Source organism: Cyprinodon variegatus, unplaced genomic scaffold (genome assembly GCF_000732505.1).
Source record: "Cyprinodon variegatus isolate N-32 unplaced genomic scaffold, C_variegatus-1.0 Scaffold22, whole genome shotgun sequence".
NCBI lineage: Eukaryota > Metazoa > Chordata > Actinopteri > Cyprinodontiformes > Cyprinodontidae > Cyprinodon > Cyprinodon variegatus.
In genome coordinates, this window is record NW_015150475.1 from 323,334 (window position 1) to 337,986 (window position 14,653).

The 14,653-nt window shown below is 38.4% G+C and overlaps 1 protein-coding gene across 12 annotated transcripts in view; it reads left to right on the top strand.

The window, feature by feature from the left end:
• LOC107095380 (adhesion G protein-coupled receptor L3-like) overlaps nucleotides 1–14,653 on the top strand; it is a 213,508-nt gene that overhangs the window by 68,004 nt on the left and 130,851 nt on the right. For all 12 annotated transcript variants that reach the window (XM_015391445.1, XM_015391482.1, XM_015391507.1 and 9 more), the window contains exon 4: nucleotides 4,440–4,653. In XM_015391445.1, coding sequence (XP_015246931.1) covers nucleotides 4,440–4,653 — 214 coding nt within the window. The remainder of the gene's footprint in view (nucleotides 1–4,439; nucleotides 4,654–14,653) is intronic.

Here is a 14,653-nt window from a genome sequence, read left to right on the forward strand (position 1 = left end):
AAAACACCTTTAAAAATTCTATAATACATAATAAATAGTACAGGTGATTATTTTTGTAATTTGGAAAGTCTTTGATCTGTTTCAAAGTTGGCAGGAGTTGGGTTTGGCCCCTTTATTCTGGTATATGCTACAGCATGCTCCAGATAGTTCTGGAAAGGCCCCTTCCTTTTCTAACATGGATACACTAGGTTCAAAGCAAGGTTCATAACGACTTCAATAAAAAAAAATTGGTTTGTAAAAAAAGTGAATGTTTTCCCAGAGTCCTGGTCAGAGCCTGCCACAATACCTTTGGGATGAATTAAAGTGCAGACTAAAAAAAAAAAAAAAGGCTTTCTAATTGAACTGAATCAGTGTTTGACCACAGAAAAGCTCTTTTGGAAGAATTGCTAAATTCTGATAATCCCATTCAAACACCCGGTGGAAAGCCTCTTGAAGCTGTAAGGGATGTGCCAAACACATATTACACCCTGAGGAGTAAGAGTGGGATATCACTTATGATAATATGTTTCACCATTACCTTCAAATGACTCTACAAGGCTAAATGAAACCTCCTGAAAAACCCAACAGTGGACATCTAACATCTGAGGCTCATCACAGATACGGGCTCATAGTTTGTTGGATTAGTGAATTTACGGTAATTCTTAAAAAAAACATTACAAGCTAAGAATAGGGTGATTATGTTTAAAAAAGAGACCTTTATTTGATCTTTGTTCTACTTGTTAAAGAAATGATGTACCTAGGTATTTGCTGAACAAACTTCTTCAGGTTTGCTGTGAATTATTGGGGCCTGTGCTGGAGGCAGTGGAAACTAAGTAAGATAACACTTACTAGCAAGTATAGCACTGAAATTGGTTTTGTGAAAAACCGACCATGGTTCTCACAATGTTTTATAAATAAGATCAAAGAAAGTGCGGTTCTCACTGTTATTATCCCCATTTTACTGTACTTAGAAGGGTTGTGTCTCTATCAGGTTTGTATATTTAAAGGTATTTTTACATACTGTAGAGTCATGATTTTATGAAGAGCTCGGACCCACATGCAGAGAAACCAATACAGAGAGACCAGGGAAAAAGTTTTAACAGGTTTATTGAGAAGCTTCTGGAGATTCCAGTGATGCTCTGAACACTGCTCAATCCGAACTGAAAGGTGAGGGGAAGACACTGCGGTTAGTTCAGGTTCAGTGGGAAAATTGATTCTCGAACTTGAAGAGGAGAAATGGTTTGCAGACTCACGTTTCCAGAAAAGTGGTTGACTCTTTGACTCCAGCCGGTGTGGGGTGTTCCAGTGTTTGTCTTATTCGTTGGAGGGCGGACAGGGTTTACCCTGAATGCGGTTGTTTGTAGAAGAATGGAGAAACTGACTGCCACTGAGATTTCCTGCGGTAATTGAATGCACTGTGGTGCAGAGGAATCCCTTGCTCAGTGTGAAACTCAAACGATCCCTTGGAGGAAAGTGGATCCAAACCTCCAGTTTGAATCCCCAGCTCAGTTTGAGGCTCAGTTGATCCTTCCAGGGAAAGAAGATTCCGAAATGTCCAGTTTTCAGGATGACTTCCTGCCCAGAGGCAAAGACAAAAATAGCAAGATTAAAACTTAGGTTGACAAAAACTCAGTTTGACTCAGCAAAACTCAGGTTGGCTAGAGTACACAAAACTGGCAAACACTCTAGCGTCGAGGTAGTGGCAGTCAGCAGCTTAAGAGCACTCCGTTTATGAGGTAACCCTTTGCAGGTGTGTAAGGAGGTGAATCAGGACCAGGCCTGGTGGAGGAAGGAAGACAAACACACAAACCACACAGACTGGAGTCCTAACACATAGTTGTTTTTGCAAAGTAACTCGATTAATTTAATGGTATATCAACAAACATATATAGGTTTTTCTATATTATCTTGGTTTGATTTACATCCAGATTTTGACAGAGCCATAAATAAGGATTAGGTGTCCTTTATCAGGGTTTCCTTCAGGATTGCTTTGTTGTTAGTTATGTCATGTGTCTTTTTTACTCTGACAAGCTTGCCTGCCCCTCTTATAAAATGGTATATCTCTATGGTATGTTGCTTTTACCACCATGGTTCCCCAATAAAACGGGTAATAAAACGGAATTTGCAGGATTTATTTTATTTGGTGCCAGTAGAAGAATATACCTGATTCAGATGGCTAAATAACCACCTAAGTATGCAGTCAAGCTCTCCAGAGTCCTGTTAATGACCTGATTATTTGACTCAGGTATGGTAAGAGAGGCACATTTAAAAGCACAGGAAACAAAACCCGGAAGGTCAAAAATGAAGATTCCTGGTCTAAAGCTGGTAGAGAAAAACTCTCAAAGATTTATAGCCAACTTACCCATGATTGATGGGGGCTGAAGTTTGTGGTCCAAATGTCGAAAAGCACAAAAACAGAAATAATTTGATATAGAAAGGCCGTTTTTAAATGTTCAGGCTGAATGAGTCTGTTATTTTATTATTCATATCATGAACGTTGTCTTCTGTCCAGTTGGGACCCTGGGAGGCACCATCATAAGATATTGGCTTCAAAGCAGCAGTATATGTCTGTACTGTACATCAATCTCTATCACTGCCTGACCTAACTTTCTCCACAATATAGTTTCATCCAGACAGAGGAAATCATGATGCAACCACTGAGAAAATGTAAGAAACGAACACTTTGTGCAGTAATGACCCATTGCCTTAAACCTGTATGCTTGCACACACGCAGGCACCCCCTGATGTCCTATCAATTCTTCACTTGCTACCGAGACACACACTGTCTGAATGTGTGCTTAACGTCTAATCATGGCCTGCGGTGATACACACCTATGTGTATGTGTGTGGTTGTGTGTTACTGTGTGTGTTCATTAAAGTAGACATTTTCAGTAAATGTCACTTATATATCAGTCCTATCTCTAAGCGAGAGTCTGCCATTACCAGCTTCGTGCCCGCAGGTAGTGGAACCACATGGATATCATTGACAATGGCGGTGAATTTCTCCCTCTTCATTCCATCACTCAGAGCATTTGTATGCATGTGTGGCCGTGACTCTGTCTGTGTGTCCGTAGGTGTGGGTGTGTGTGTGTGTGAGATGTGGTGAAGGGCAGTATTAAGTTGAGCCCGAGCGGAGTGTCATTGAGCTCATTCAGATTCTTTGCTGCATATGTGTAACCATGACGCTCCTCCAGCTAATGAAAGAGCCAAGGGAGGGAGGACAGGGTTTCTATGGTTACGGTGACAAGGAGAGCAAGGAGAATGGTGGCTTGTCTCGCCTTTTAGGGATGTCGTAGGTCTGTGTGCGCTGATTGTTGATGTATCCATGCATGCACATACAGGTATATGTGAATCTCATTTTAATAGTTTCAAGCAGGATGAAAGATCAGAGTCTTTTACCTGTACTTGAAACCAGTTTGGTCCAGATTTGATCTACATTGTCTATTTATACATATGTGTTTTATTCTAGATGGAGCCAATGGCTCTCAGACAGATTGCTAAGGAGGAAATGAATGCTGAGACACAGTAGCATGTCCAAGCTTAAATATAATACCACCTACATTATCATTTCAGAGGCGTTAGGTGATGGAAAAACACACATCAACATCTCGGCTCATCAATCTATCAGGGGAAGATGGCTAAAGCTCTCGGGGTTGTTGCTCACAGTAACAAAGAACAACAGTTTGTAACCTGCACCATAACAATCCTAAATCCCTGGGAACATCCAGACCAACCGCAGAACTGTTATCTCCTTATATACTTTAAGTATTATACATGTATTCTTTTAACAAATAAGGTGCCTCACAAAAGTACTATTCAGATTTTTTCATGCTACAACCACAAAAGTTAACGTGTTTTAGGGGGTTTATTTATGATAAACCATTGTAGGTTATGATTGTGAGGCGAAATAACAAAAAGACACAGATTTTAATTTCTTTAATTATATATAAATAAATAGAAACTGCTGTGCATTTTTTATACAACAATTTCTTCATTTTTTGTATCAAAAATTTTATCTTTTTTTATTTAATGATTTTATATTAGTTAATAATTTTATTATCTTTAATTATTTGTGTTACCTTTATGCCATTAAAATATACTTCCTTTTTTTTCTCTTGTAAAATATCTTCAACTGTATTGTCACTGAATTGTGCTATATGAATTGACTTGCCTTTGCTTGCCTTGCTGTTTACCTTACGATTTAAATAAATTCCAGTAATAACTTATTACCTTCAAAGTTCACCTAACTAGTATATGAACAACTTTTTTTCCCCCCAATAATAAATACAGCTTTTGTGTGAAGAACTACAGGCTTTGTCCTCTCCTATCACGTTTGCACTCTTGAGAACGGAAGTTGAAGCGTTTCTGACATAAGATGCTCTTTAGTTGTTCTCATGTAAAAACAAAGATAATATTTAGAAACCAAATTAACATATTTGCACCACTGTCTTTGTGTCCAGTGCATGGCCGTGCTCCCATCCCCATGGCTGTGGTGCGCAGGGAGCTATCTTGCGAGTCATACCCCATTGAACTACGTTGCCCTGGCACTGACGTCATCATGATCGAAAGCGCCAACTACGGCCGCACTGACGACAAGATCTGCGATTCGGACCCAGCTCAAATGGAGAACACCCGATGCTACCTTCCTGATGCGTACAAGATCATGTCACTCAGGTCAGTATTGACTGGGCAAAGTTGGGAAACCTTGGAATTTATCAGGTGTTACTTTGTCAGTCTTAAGTGTTGTATATGTAGTATGCATGTGTGAAGTGTGCAATCTTAAGTTATGCAGCTGGGACAGAGCTAACAGCATTAACATCAGCTGTTTTAAATGAGCCAAAGAGATCAGAGCAACTGTATTTGTGTGTTGTCATCTCTTTTAGTTTATAAGTCAAGCTCTACCTACACATTAATATGCTTTCAAAAAGATCACAGCAACCAACAACTGAGAAAAAACTAGCTCTGAAAGTAGTGGAAAGGAAAGAAAACCAGAGGTGAAGGAAAATATACTTAAAGCAGTGTTACTCCTGAGCTCTGCGTCTTGCGGACTTGCTATTAGGAGTTCCTGGCAATGCATTGCAGCACAATAACATAAAGAAATAGGATGGAAATGTGTCAGCTCACCCTTCTCCCCACTCACTTCATCGGTGTGAATAGCTCCTCTCCTGACAGTGTTGTTGTGCAGCACAATGATTGAAGGTCATAAAGTGCTTTGCAGAGGGTTATCAGTTTATTATTGAACGAATGCTCTGTTTCTATCACTTCAAAAGTGCTGTGATAGCCAGTTAAAGAGAGTGTTATTTTCTTTGCTGTGTATTTCCGAGTAGTTGGGATCTCACCTGCAGAAGCCTGAAGATGGCATTGGCCAGAGTGATTTTAGTTCAGACAGTCTGGGAGAAGATCTTAACAGAGAGTCAAGCCAAATGCCTCCCAGCAAATCCTGTTAAAGAGAAAGTTCAACTATATAAAAACAACACAGATCATATGCTGTTGAAGATTCTCGGTCACCCAGGTCATAATCATTCCCCAAAAGTAAAAAAAACAAAAAAACAAAAAAACAATCCAAAATTTGTTTCCAACTTTGAAGACATTTTGCTTCCCATCCAGGAAGCTTTTTCTCCAAACACAAAATCCCAGTACATTTCAAACCTAACAAGTCCCTAAACACAAAACCCAAAGTTATGTTTTTTTTTTTTGTCTTTTTATTGAAAAAGCTTCCTGGATGGAAGCTTTTATTATTTTTTGATCTTTTCGACTTTGCAAAGGAAATGTTTTGTACTGTTAAAACAGGAAAATGAATCATTAAAACGTTCAGATTTAATTAGTGTTGCGCCGATGCCATTTTTTGGCCCCGATACCCGATACCTGGCTGTTCAGTATCGGCCGATACCGATACCATAATAATGTAAAATAATTGCCATCATGGCTTTGTCGAGCTGCTGCCTACCTTTGTGAAGCAGGAAAAAATCTAATACAAAGTGAATCCAGTAGAACTTTTTAATAAAAAGTTCTACTGGATAATAAAAATAAAAAGTTTTTATTGCCTACCAGGAGTGGGTGACAATAGTTGAATAAACTTATGGCTCTCAAAATGATATCTGTGCCCTATTTGTTGGTATTCGCCGATACCGATACCACCATTTTAGGGCAGTATCGGGGCCCCGTCCGATACTGGTATCGGTATCGGTGCAACACTAGATTTAATTTAAGAACACAAATTAGATTATTTCAAGTGATCCATCCCCTGCTTGGATTTTGCATGTTCTCCCTGTGCATGTGTGGTTCTCACATGGTACTGTGGTTTTTCTCCACATTTCAGGAATGTTCTGAGTTACCCTATTTCTTCAAATTCTAAGAATACAATTTAACAATAAATGAATTGCTATAAAGAACTCAAGTTTGCATATGACTACTAAATAGTTTTTGATTTTATTAATTCAGTGAGTAATCAATATTTTTTAGCCATGAGAAGTTGTTTTTTTACACGGCTAAATGAGTTGATATGACCATAGACCCTTCTTAAATGAAATTTATATTATTACATGAAATATAAAAAAATAAAATACATTATAAAGCACCTCTAAACATCCTGGTACACTAGTAATAAATGTGTAACAAAGTCTAAAAATGAAGTATTTGTTTTGTTAGCGAGTTACTTATTGTGTTTCCCATTGAGTCTCTCCAGAGACTTATTTTGTTTAATCTAGGAACAATTTCCTTAAATTAAAGACAGGATTCTTATATTATTTCTTTGACTGATTGTGCTAAGACATGCATTTGTTTTTAGGCTAATTATACAGTTTTACAATAAAGAGGACCTTTAACAATGAAAGGTAGTGAAAGTTGGCAAGAAGAAATATTAGGCAATTAAAGTAAACAGGTTGTAAATGTTTGCCTTTGTTCATTTTAGAGACAAATGTGGATTTAACGATCTAGTCTGACTTTGCTATTGTTCAAGATCTTCATCTGGTGCTTCAAGTTCTACATGTGTTAAAATGGGGAAGAACACTGTAAACATTGCTCAAACTAGACAGTACTTCAGTAGATTAGACGTCATTAAAACCCCTTGTGGTTTCTAGTATCTAAGCTACTAAACTCTTCTATTATAAGCAGGTATGTTGGTCAGAACTAAATGTAAGATACTACCAGGCCCAAGATAGCAATGATAAACCAGGGCTCTCTGTAATGAGAATGTCTGGATATAAATAATTCAATTATGTCGTCATTAGTATCTGGATTTTTCAGATCATGTGTTACTGTGACTTTGAATGCCCCCCTCCTGCTGTCCCATTATTTCCTCCCCTCGTCTTTCTTCTGCTTTAGTGCTGCTGTTCCGTCTCCTCCCTTCTCTGCGTCTCTGGCAAACCACCTGTCTCTGACATGTGCTGGTGTTGTGATGGCCATTACTTTGGCCTGGCTTGGTCTCTCTAAACACTCTGGCTGTGGCAGCCTGTGTGGCCACTCTCTTGCAGCCAGCCCCCTTCCCATCTATAATTTATATGCAGGCATACACACACACACACACACACTCACGGCATGTTCCACACATAGCATACGCTGCCCAGGGGCTATACCAGACTTTAAGCTCCAATTAGCAGAGCCAGAGGCCAAACTTAATCTTGAGGGATCCTCTGCGGAGGTGACTTAGACCGGAAACAACCGTTTATCACCTATATTTGAGGTGAGAATGTGTGATTGTGTGTCGCTGTTGGCAAGTTTTATTTAATGCAAGCAGTACTGTATGTGCAAAGCAGTAAACAGAGATGTGTTTTGAAGAAATGCACACAGTGAGTCAGTCAGTGTATACACATGCACATATCCAATATATGTGTTTGCAAACTTGTTAATGTACATTAAAGGCTTCATTGTGGCTTTTCCACGCATTGCAGGGGAGAGGTTGTTTTCTATGAATTCAAATCTTGCACCACTCTCACATGCCTCCTTACTCAGTCTTTTTCAGGTTGTCTGGTTCCCACTCTATCATTCCCTCTGTGTCTGTATCATCTCTGGCTTTCAAGCTCAGCTCAACTGACTGATAAAATCAGAGCATGTTCCGCCTGCCCAGTGTTTCCAAAGTATCATATTCCCTTTTTGTTTTCTCCTCCACCGCACTCCAAGGCCAGCCAAAGGCGTGCACACGAAAGCTGTGTGACGATACATGTGTGCATGTGTGTACACATGTGTGTGCATGTGTGTGCCCAAACGGCATAATTGGTCCTGATATCAAAGGCTCATATCTCTAGAGAGTCTCATAAGACTTCTCAGGCAACTTAGAAAGGACCTGATACTGCTGCATTTACCATATTATCTTCCCATCGGTATATAGTGGTTTGAAAGGGAAATGAAGGCTTGGCCATGAAAGGTGTGCTTAATCTGTTTTACTGGTACAATGGCGTCAGTTCAATGACTCACTGCATTTTATATATATATGTATGTATATATATATATATATGTATATATATATATATATATATATATATATATATATATATATAAATTTAAAGAAAAATGCAGCTGAAAATTTGTTGCAATAAATGGAGTTTTCGGCTTCCTTGGATTTCTTTTGAATTTTTTATCTTAAATAGACCAAGACATGCACTTATCAGAGATTTGTACCCATTTTCACATCTCTGATTGACTCCAACTTTAGCCTTGCTCCAGTTTCTGTTACAGGATTAAGAATACTGTTTTCTTGCCCTCTTGCCATGACACTAATTAATTATTCATAGCAGAAGCAGAGGAGACATTAAATTGTGTAAACTAAACTCTTTTACATTGTCTGTGTTAAGAAGTACCACAATTAGCAAAAGGAAAGTGCCTGCTCCATATCAAAACACCAAATTCCCCCAGTGCTGTTGTGTCAGTGTTCCTTTTTCTATACATAACCTCAGTAGTAGTTTAGAATTTTTTTAAGTAGTTTTATATGTTTACATATGCAGCAATCAAAGATTAAACAATATTTGGCAAGTCTTGCCGATGGTTTTTTAATGTTTTGAACATAAATTGCATTCGACTTCATTTCTTCAAGAAATGCATTCCTAAGGTCAGACATTAATCTTAGTCTCTATATGTGTTCTCCAAATCATCCCAATAGTTTTACACCAGGTTGAGTTTCAGACTCTACATGCCGGTCAAGTTCTACCACACTAAACCCTTGTCTTAATGGATCTTGTGTGGTGCACCGGTGAAAGATCCTGTTAGAACTGAATGAGCCATGACCAAACTGTTTCCACAGATCAGGGACTTAAAATTGTTCAAAATGTCCTTGGCAGTTACAGTTTCTTTATAACTGTAATGCAGAAGCAAATTGCTCACACCATGATGCTGTTAAATGCAATCAACTTGAGGGGAACTGTGCTGTAGTCGAAAATTTACCTTTATGGCAAATTTTACAAATTTAATCTATAAGGCTCTCACCTGTGACTACTTTCCAGTCATGGGCTCAGCTCTGGCCTGTTGCCATGCCTTCATGAAAACCAATCACCGTACAGGACATCTCTGCTTCCTGCTAAACAGCATCCCTCCTCTGCCCCTTATCCACTTTCATCTCACAGGACGCCCTACAGCTGCCCTCATTCTCTATTGCCCATTCCACAAGTTTCAGTCTTCGGGGGGGATAGACATGTCTAATCGAGCCCTACCTGGCTATGGAGAACTGCATTTAACTTCAACGTCTGCTTCTGAGGTCTTGGTGGCAAATACATTTTTTTCATGTCAATGAAACTTTTAATTTGCAACTTTTTCTGTTTGAGTCTCTCCAGGCTGAATTAATGTTCATCATGCCTTTTAAATAAACAAATTAATCACCTCTACACCAACTTGGACATGATGCAGTCAGGCAAGTACTGTTTTGTTGGCAAGTATCAAATTCAGACACTTGCCAGACACTCCACTGGATTCCCGTACAGGGAGGCAATGTTCTCTCATACATATTTCCATTCAAATAGAGTGCAGTGATGGCATGCTTTACACTATTGTGTCTAATGGCAGGCACTGTACTTTGCCATATACGGTATGGATGCAGGATCTAGAACTGATCTCAAGGCCACATAAAGAGCAGAGGACTGTAGCTACTGACTCTGCAGAAGGTTGGCAACCTCTGCATACTTTGCACCTCAACACCTGCTCACCCTGGTCTGTGATTAAGTGGCCCACCACTTTGTGGCTCAGTTGCTGATGTTTCCAGTCACTTCCACTTTGTTATTATACCATTAACAGCTGACTGCAAAATATTTACTGACCCCACGTGGACCCCATCACACAAGGCTCCACTAAAAGCCTTTGCAATGTTGCCTTTTTTTTCAAAAAAAAAAAAAGTTAGGTATAAAACAACCAACTTTGCAAAAGTAAAAATGACGAAAGACTGATAGAATCAGCAGTAACTGAAGTCTAGCACTATTTTTTGGCAGCCTGAAAAAAACAGTTTGAAGATTTTGTACAGCCTTACTTACTTAATAGCTTCTGACTTCACATAACATCCTTGACTGTATTTCTAAACCAACTTGTTCATTCTGAAAATAGCTCATTCTACACATAATGACACTAGCTAATAAAAAAAATGTATTTCATGTTTTTGACATAAAATAGACCAGGTACACATTTGCAGTTTGGAATAAAAACAAAACAGTTTGGTTTATTTTTGTAAAGACCTTAACTTACCAACCCAGGTTATAGTCTAAACATTCCCTAGGAACATTAAATTTAACAATTTAACTTGTTTAAAAGAAGAAAAAAAAATCAACATTTTTGAATGGACTTGAGTGTCTTGATGTCACTCTAAACCTTACTGCATATGGAAACTGATGAAGCAGTTCCTTTCTGATGTGAGGCACAGGTAGGTGTCACACCTCATTCACTGCACTCTGACAGTACCTATACTGCCTGGGTATTTGCACAGACCCCTGCAACAAATAAGAATTGCACTCTTACAGTGAACTGTAACGTCTCCATATTCTTCATCATTCTCACTGTCTCTATCATACTCCCTCTCTCCTTGCTGGGTTGCAAGCTGCTCATTTTGGTCATTGCAAAATCCTAATTCATCCGTGTTACCATCTACCGGAAGCTCAAGTTTGGTTTTCTTCCATAATTTGTAAAACATTGTTGTATTAATTATATAAACGGAAGAAAAGGGTGTCAATTATAGTCATATGTAGTATGAAAAGCAGTAGACCCTAGCAGATCACTGCATGTTATCGATATGCTGGAGTATCAATACAATGATATTACCATATGGCACCATCTACTTTTCAACTGTTTATCATTATTAAATGATCAAATGTAGCAAAATAAACCATAGAGAATGAACTTACCTCATTTATTGATGAGCATTTATTCTTCCCCATCCACAAATGCCACCAAAATACTTATTTTTAGTCAAGCGACAAATATAAACCATGCTTTTGGCTCTCTAAGAGTTCCATCTCTTTTTCAGTGCACTACATCTTAAAAGTGTACCATAGAGGGTTAAAAGCTTTTCACTTGATAGGAACTGAGTATTTCTAGCACAACCTGGTAGTGCTTCTTGAATGGTTCATTCACTTTTCAGAAAAATAATGGATTTTTAGGTGTCCTAGCAACCAGACATTCTCCAAACAAAAGAAATTCCTCAGGTCCCTGATTTTTGGTGCATCTCTATTGATACCATAAACATGTGATTTCACTTAGGAGTGTTTTTCGACTCACCCTACTTGAACTTCAAGGATAATAAATCTTCCTTGTTTCACCAAATGTCTCAAAGCTATCAACATTGGGCTCATTCTGGGTGTGGTTAGACTGACTGTATATTAGAGCAATATTTCATATGTGGGAGCACTACAAGCCAAAATGTTGAAAACCCTCCAAGTTACTGCAATCTATTTAGATAAAAATGACTCTAATGAGTCTTTAGAGGTGCTTCACGATGTACTTCCAGCCCCTCACTGATACTTTAGCGCTTCATGAAACAAGCACCTTTTAGCTGGCTCACCCTCATTCACGTTTTTCTTCTTAATCCCCCAAAGATGCACACTAGAAACTGAAAAATATGGCCAGCCTGAAGGACATGTAGACTTTGCACATATACATTCCAACTCTGCCCTGCTACCTCTGTCACAGCTATCGTATTAAAAATGTTAGAAAATTACTTTTAGACTTCAAACAGACACCACCCCCTCCCATACCCCTGGCTGCCATCTCTATTCTACCTCATCACCTTCTTTGCCCTCCTATTCCTTCTGTCCTGTTCTCTTCCAGGAACCTTCATCTCTTCTCAAGTAGTACCTTAGCAAAAAGAGAATCAGCTCCAACTGGAAAAACATGGGTGGGGACTCGTTCTCCGTGCCACTCTGGCCCTTTCCCTTGCCTTCGGAAGTGTTAAATAGCAACATGCTTCATTTAATATTCTCCTTTCTGTCACACTCTCAATATTTCAATTTTTTTGTCACTCCATTTCCATTTTTTTCCTCTTTCTTTTCTTTCCTTCCTTCCCACTCCTCATTCCTCAAATCGGTTTGCACTCCCCCATTTCTCACCCTTACTGTCACTTTCCCTTCCGCCATCTGTTTTAGCTTTCACTTCCATTTCTGTTTTTACATTCCCTTTTTTCCTCTTCACATGGATTGAGCAGAGGTGGGTTACAGACTGGGGGCCTAAAGGTTGAAGCATGTTTCCTGGATTTTATATGCTGTTTCTATGGCTTTGGGCTCATATCGACCAAAGTTGTCCTGGTCGTCTACATGAGAGTCATTATAGTCTTTAGATGAAAGACTCAATGGCTTGAAGGAAAATATATATGCACCACCCTGTGAGCCCACACATGAATGTTGTCCAAAAAGCAGACTTGGAAAAAAAAAACAAAGTAGTTTCTCATCTGTTCCTCCTTTAAAGAACCAAGCCTCAACCTTCAAAGCTTTGGGTTGATTGTGTTTGCATGAAAACTTTGACCATATATGCATGAAGAAAATTCATACACAGACACTATATTTTGAAGGTGCACATCCAACATAGTGTGTTTTTTTAATGTGAGTATGAGTTAGTAAGTTTGCAGCAGCAGTGTTTGAAGCATTCACTCAGGACACAGTAAGGAAACCTCTGAAGTTCTCTCCTTCTGACTCTGAATTATACAAAACCACTTGAATCACTGTCTGCAATGTAGTGTTAGCCGTGCGCTGCAATCCAAGACTGTTACTGGCAAACTACACCATAAGGTTCGCTGCTTCTTTTTGGTTTGTTTTCCCAAGCTTATCTTCACTTCATCTGTCCTCCCCATTTGAGTGTAATCCATCTCTTGTAAAGGCAGAAGAAGGAGGAGGAGGGCGAGAGAGGCTGAGCAGATAATGATGCATATAAATGTTACCAAACCCTACATAAATCTTAAACTTTTGATCATTATTCCACCCCGTGCCTCAAACCATGAAAACAATATTGTAGACTAAATTGAAGTTTTGTGACTTCTGTAAGAAAGACTTTCTCAGAGGTAAGCCTCGAAAGTCCCTTTTTTCAGAGGGTTTGTGTTTTCTTTATTTTTTCTGTATACATTTTTATTTGGTAACGTATTCATATTAAATTAAATATTTCATATGAGGGCACTTTTTTGGGGGTAAGTCTAAGCTTTTCCTACTGTGTGCTTTGTAAATCAAATTGAGCAATCTGTGTGCTTCCTACATTTTTTCATAAAAAACTACCATTGATGTTATAAAATCAGTTTGTGTACATGAGATTAAAAGATAATATCTCTCTCATTTTTAATTTTAATAAGCAAATATATTGCAATGACAGAATATAAAAAAAAGCACTTTGAATTTCTCTTCCACAAAATAAATCATCTAACGCATCCAATTTGCATAAACGATATGAGAGAAAAATGTAACCTGATACCTGATTAGATGGTGCAAAAAAAAACATTTTTCCCCTTCCCAAAAAAGGGGACTTGTGACACCTTCATAATATGTATGATATTTTTTTGTTTTATCAAACTAGATAAAGTATTTAATTAAGGAAACAAAAGAAAAAATCTTTTAAAGGCACAATTCTATGAAAATCCTTAAGACTTAATGTCTTATTCTCATTGTCAAGCACATATTGAGAGGACTTCAGAGGGTTAAGACACAGAAAACTCTTTTTATATTTTCTTTTTTTTATCTGGTCTCTCTACTTGGTCTTGCCTCTCTCATCTATCCTGCTTACCACTGAATGAGGTCATATTTTGAAATGTCCTACTTAGTGTGTCCGAATGCATGCAATGCTTTAAACCATTGTATGTGCATGTGCTTCTACCCTCATGAAGTCACCACAGCGACATAGGATGCCCTGCAGCCCACCAGAGGCCCAACTGTCACCCCTGCTCAGAGGAGTAATTAGTGCCCACACACATACACACACTTATGTAGATTCCCAGAAGTTAGGTTACACTTAAATAAATATTATGCAAGCTAAAAATTATTTTACCTCTCCGAAGCATTCATGTTTTTTTTATATATTTACATTCTCAAACAATTCCTTTTCTTAGAATTTTAAGCAAGAGTCAAAAGAGACATTTGTATAAGCAGTGAATAATTGCATGATTTCCAAACTGTTATTAAAATGTAATAGCTTGAAAAGTGTGGCATTAGTTTGAAATAAGTCCCTTAGCTTCTGATAAGCTAATATTGCATGCTCACAGATCTCTCCCCATAGTAAAACTGATGGCAAGGTC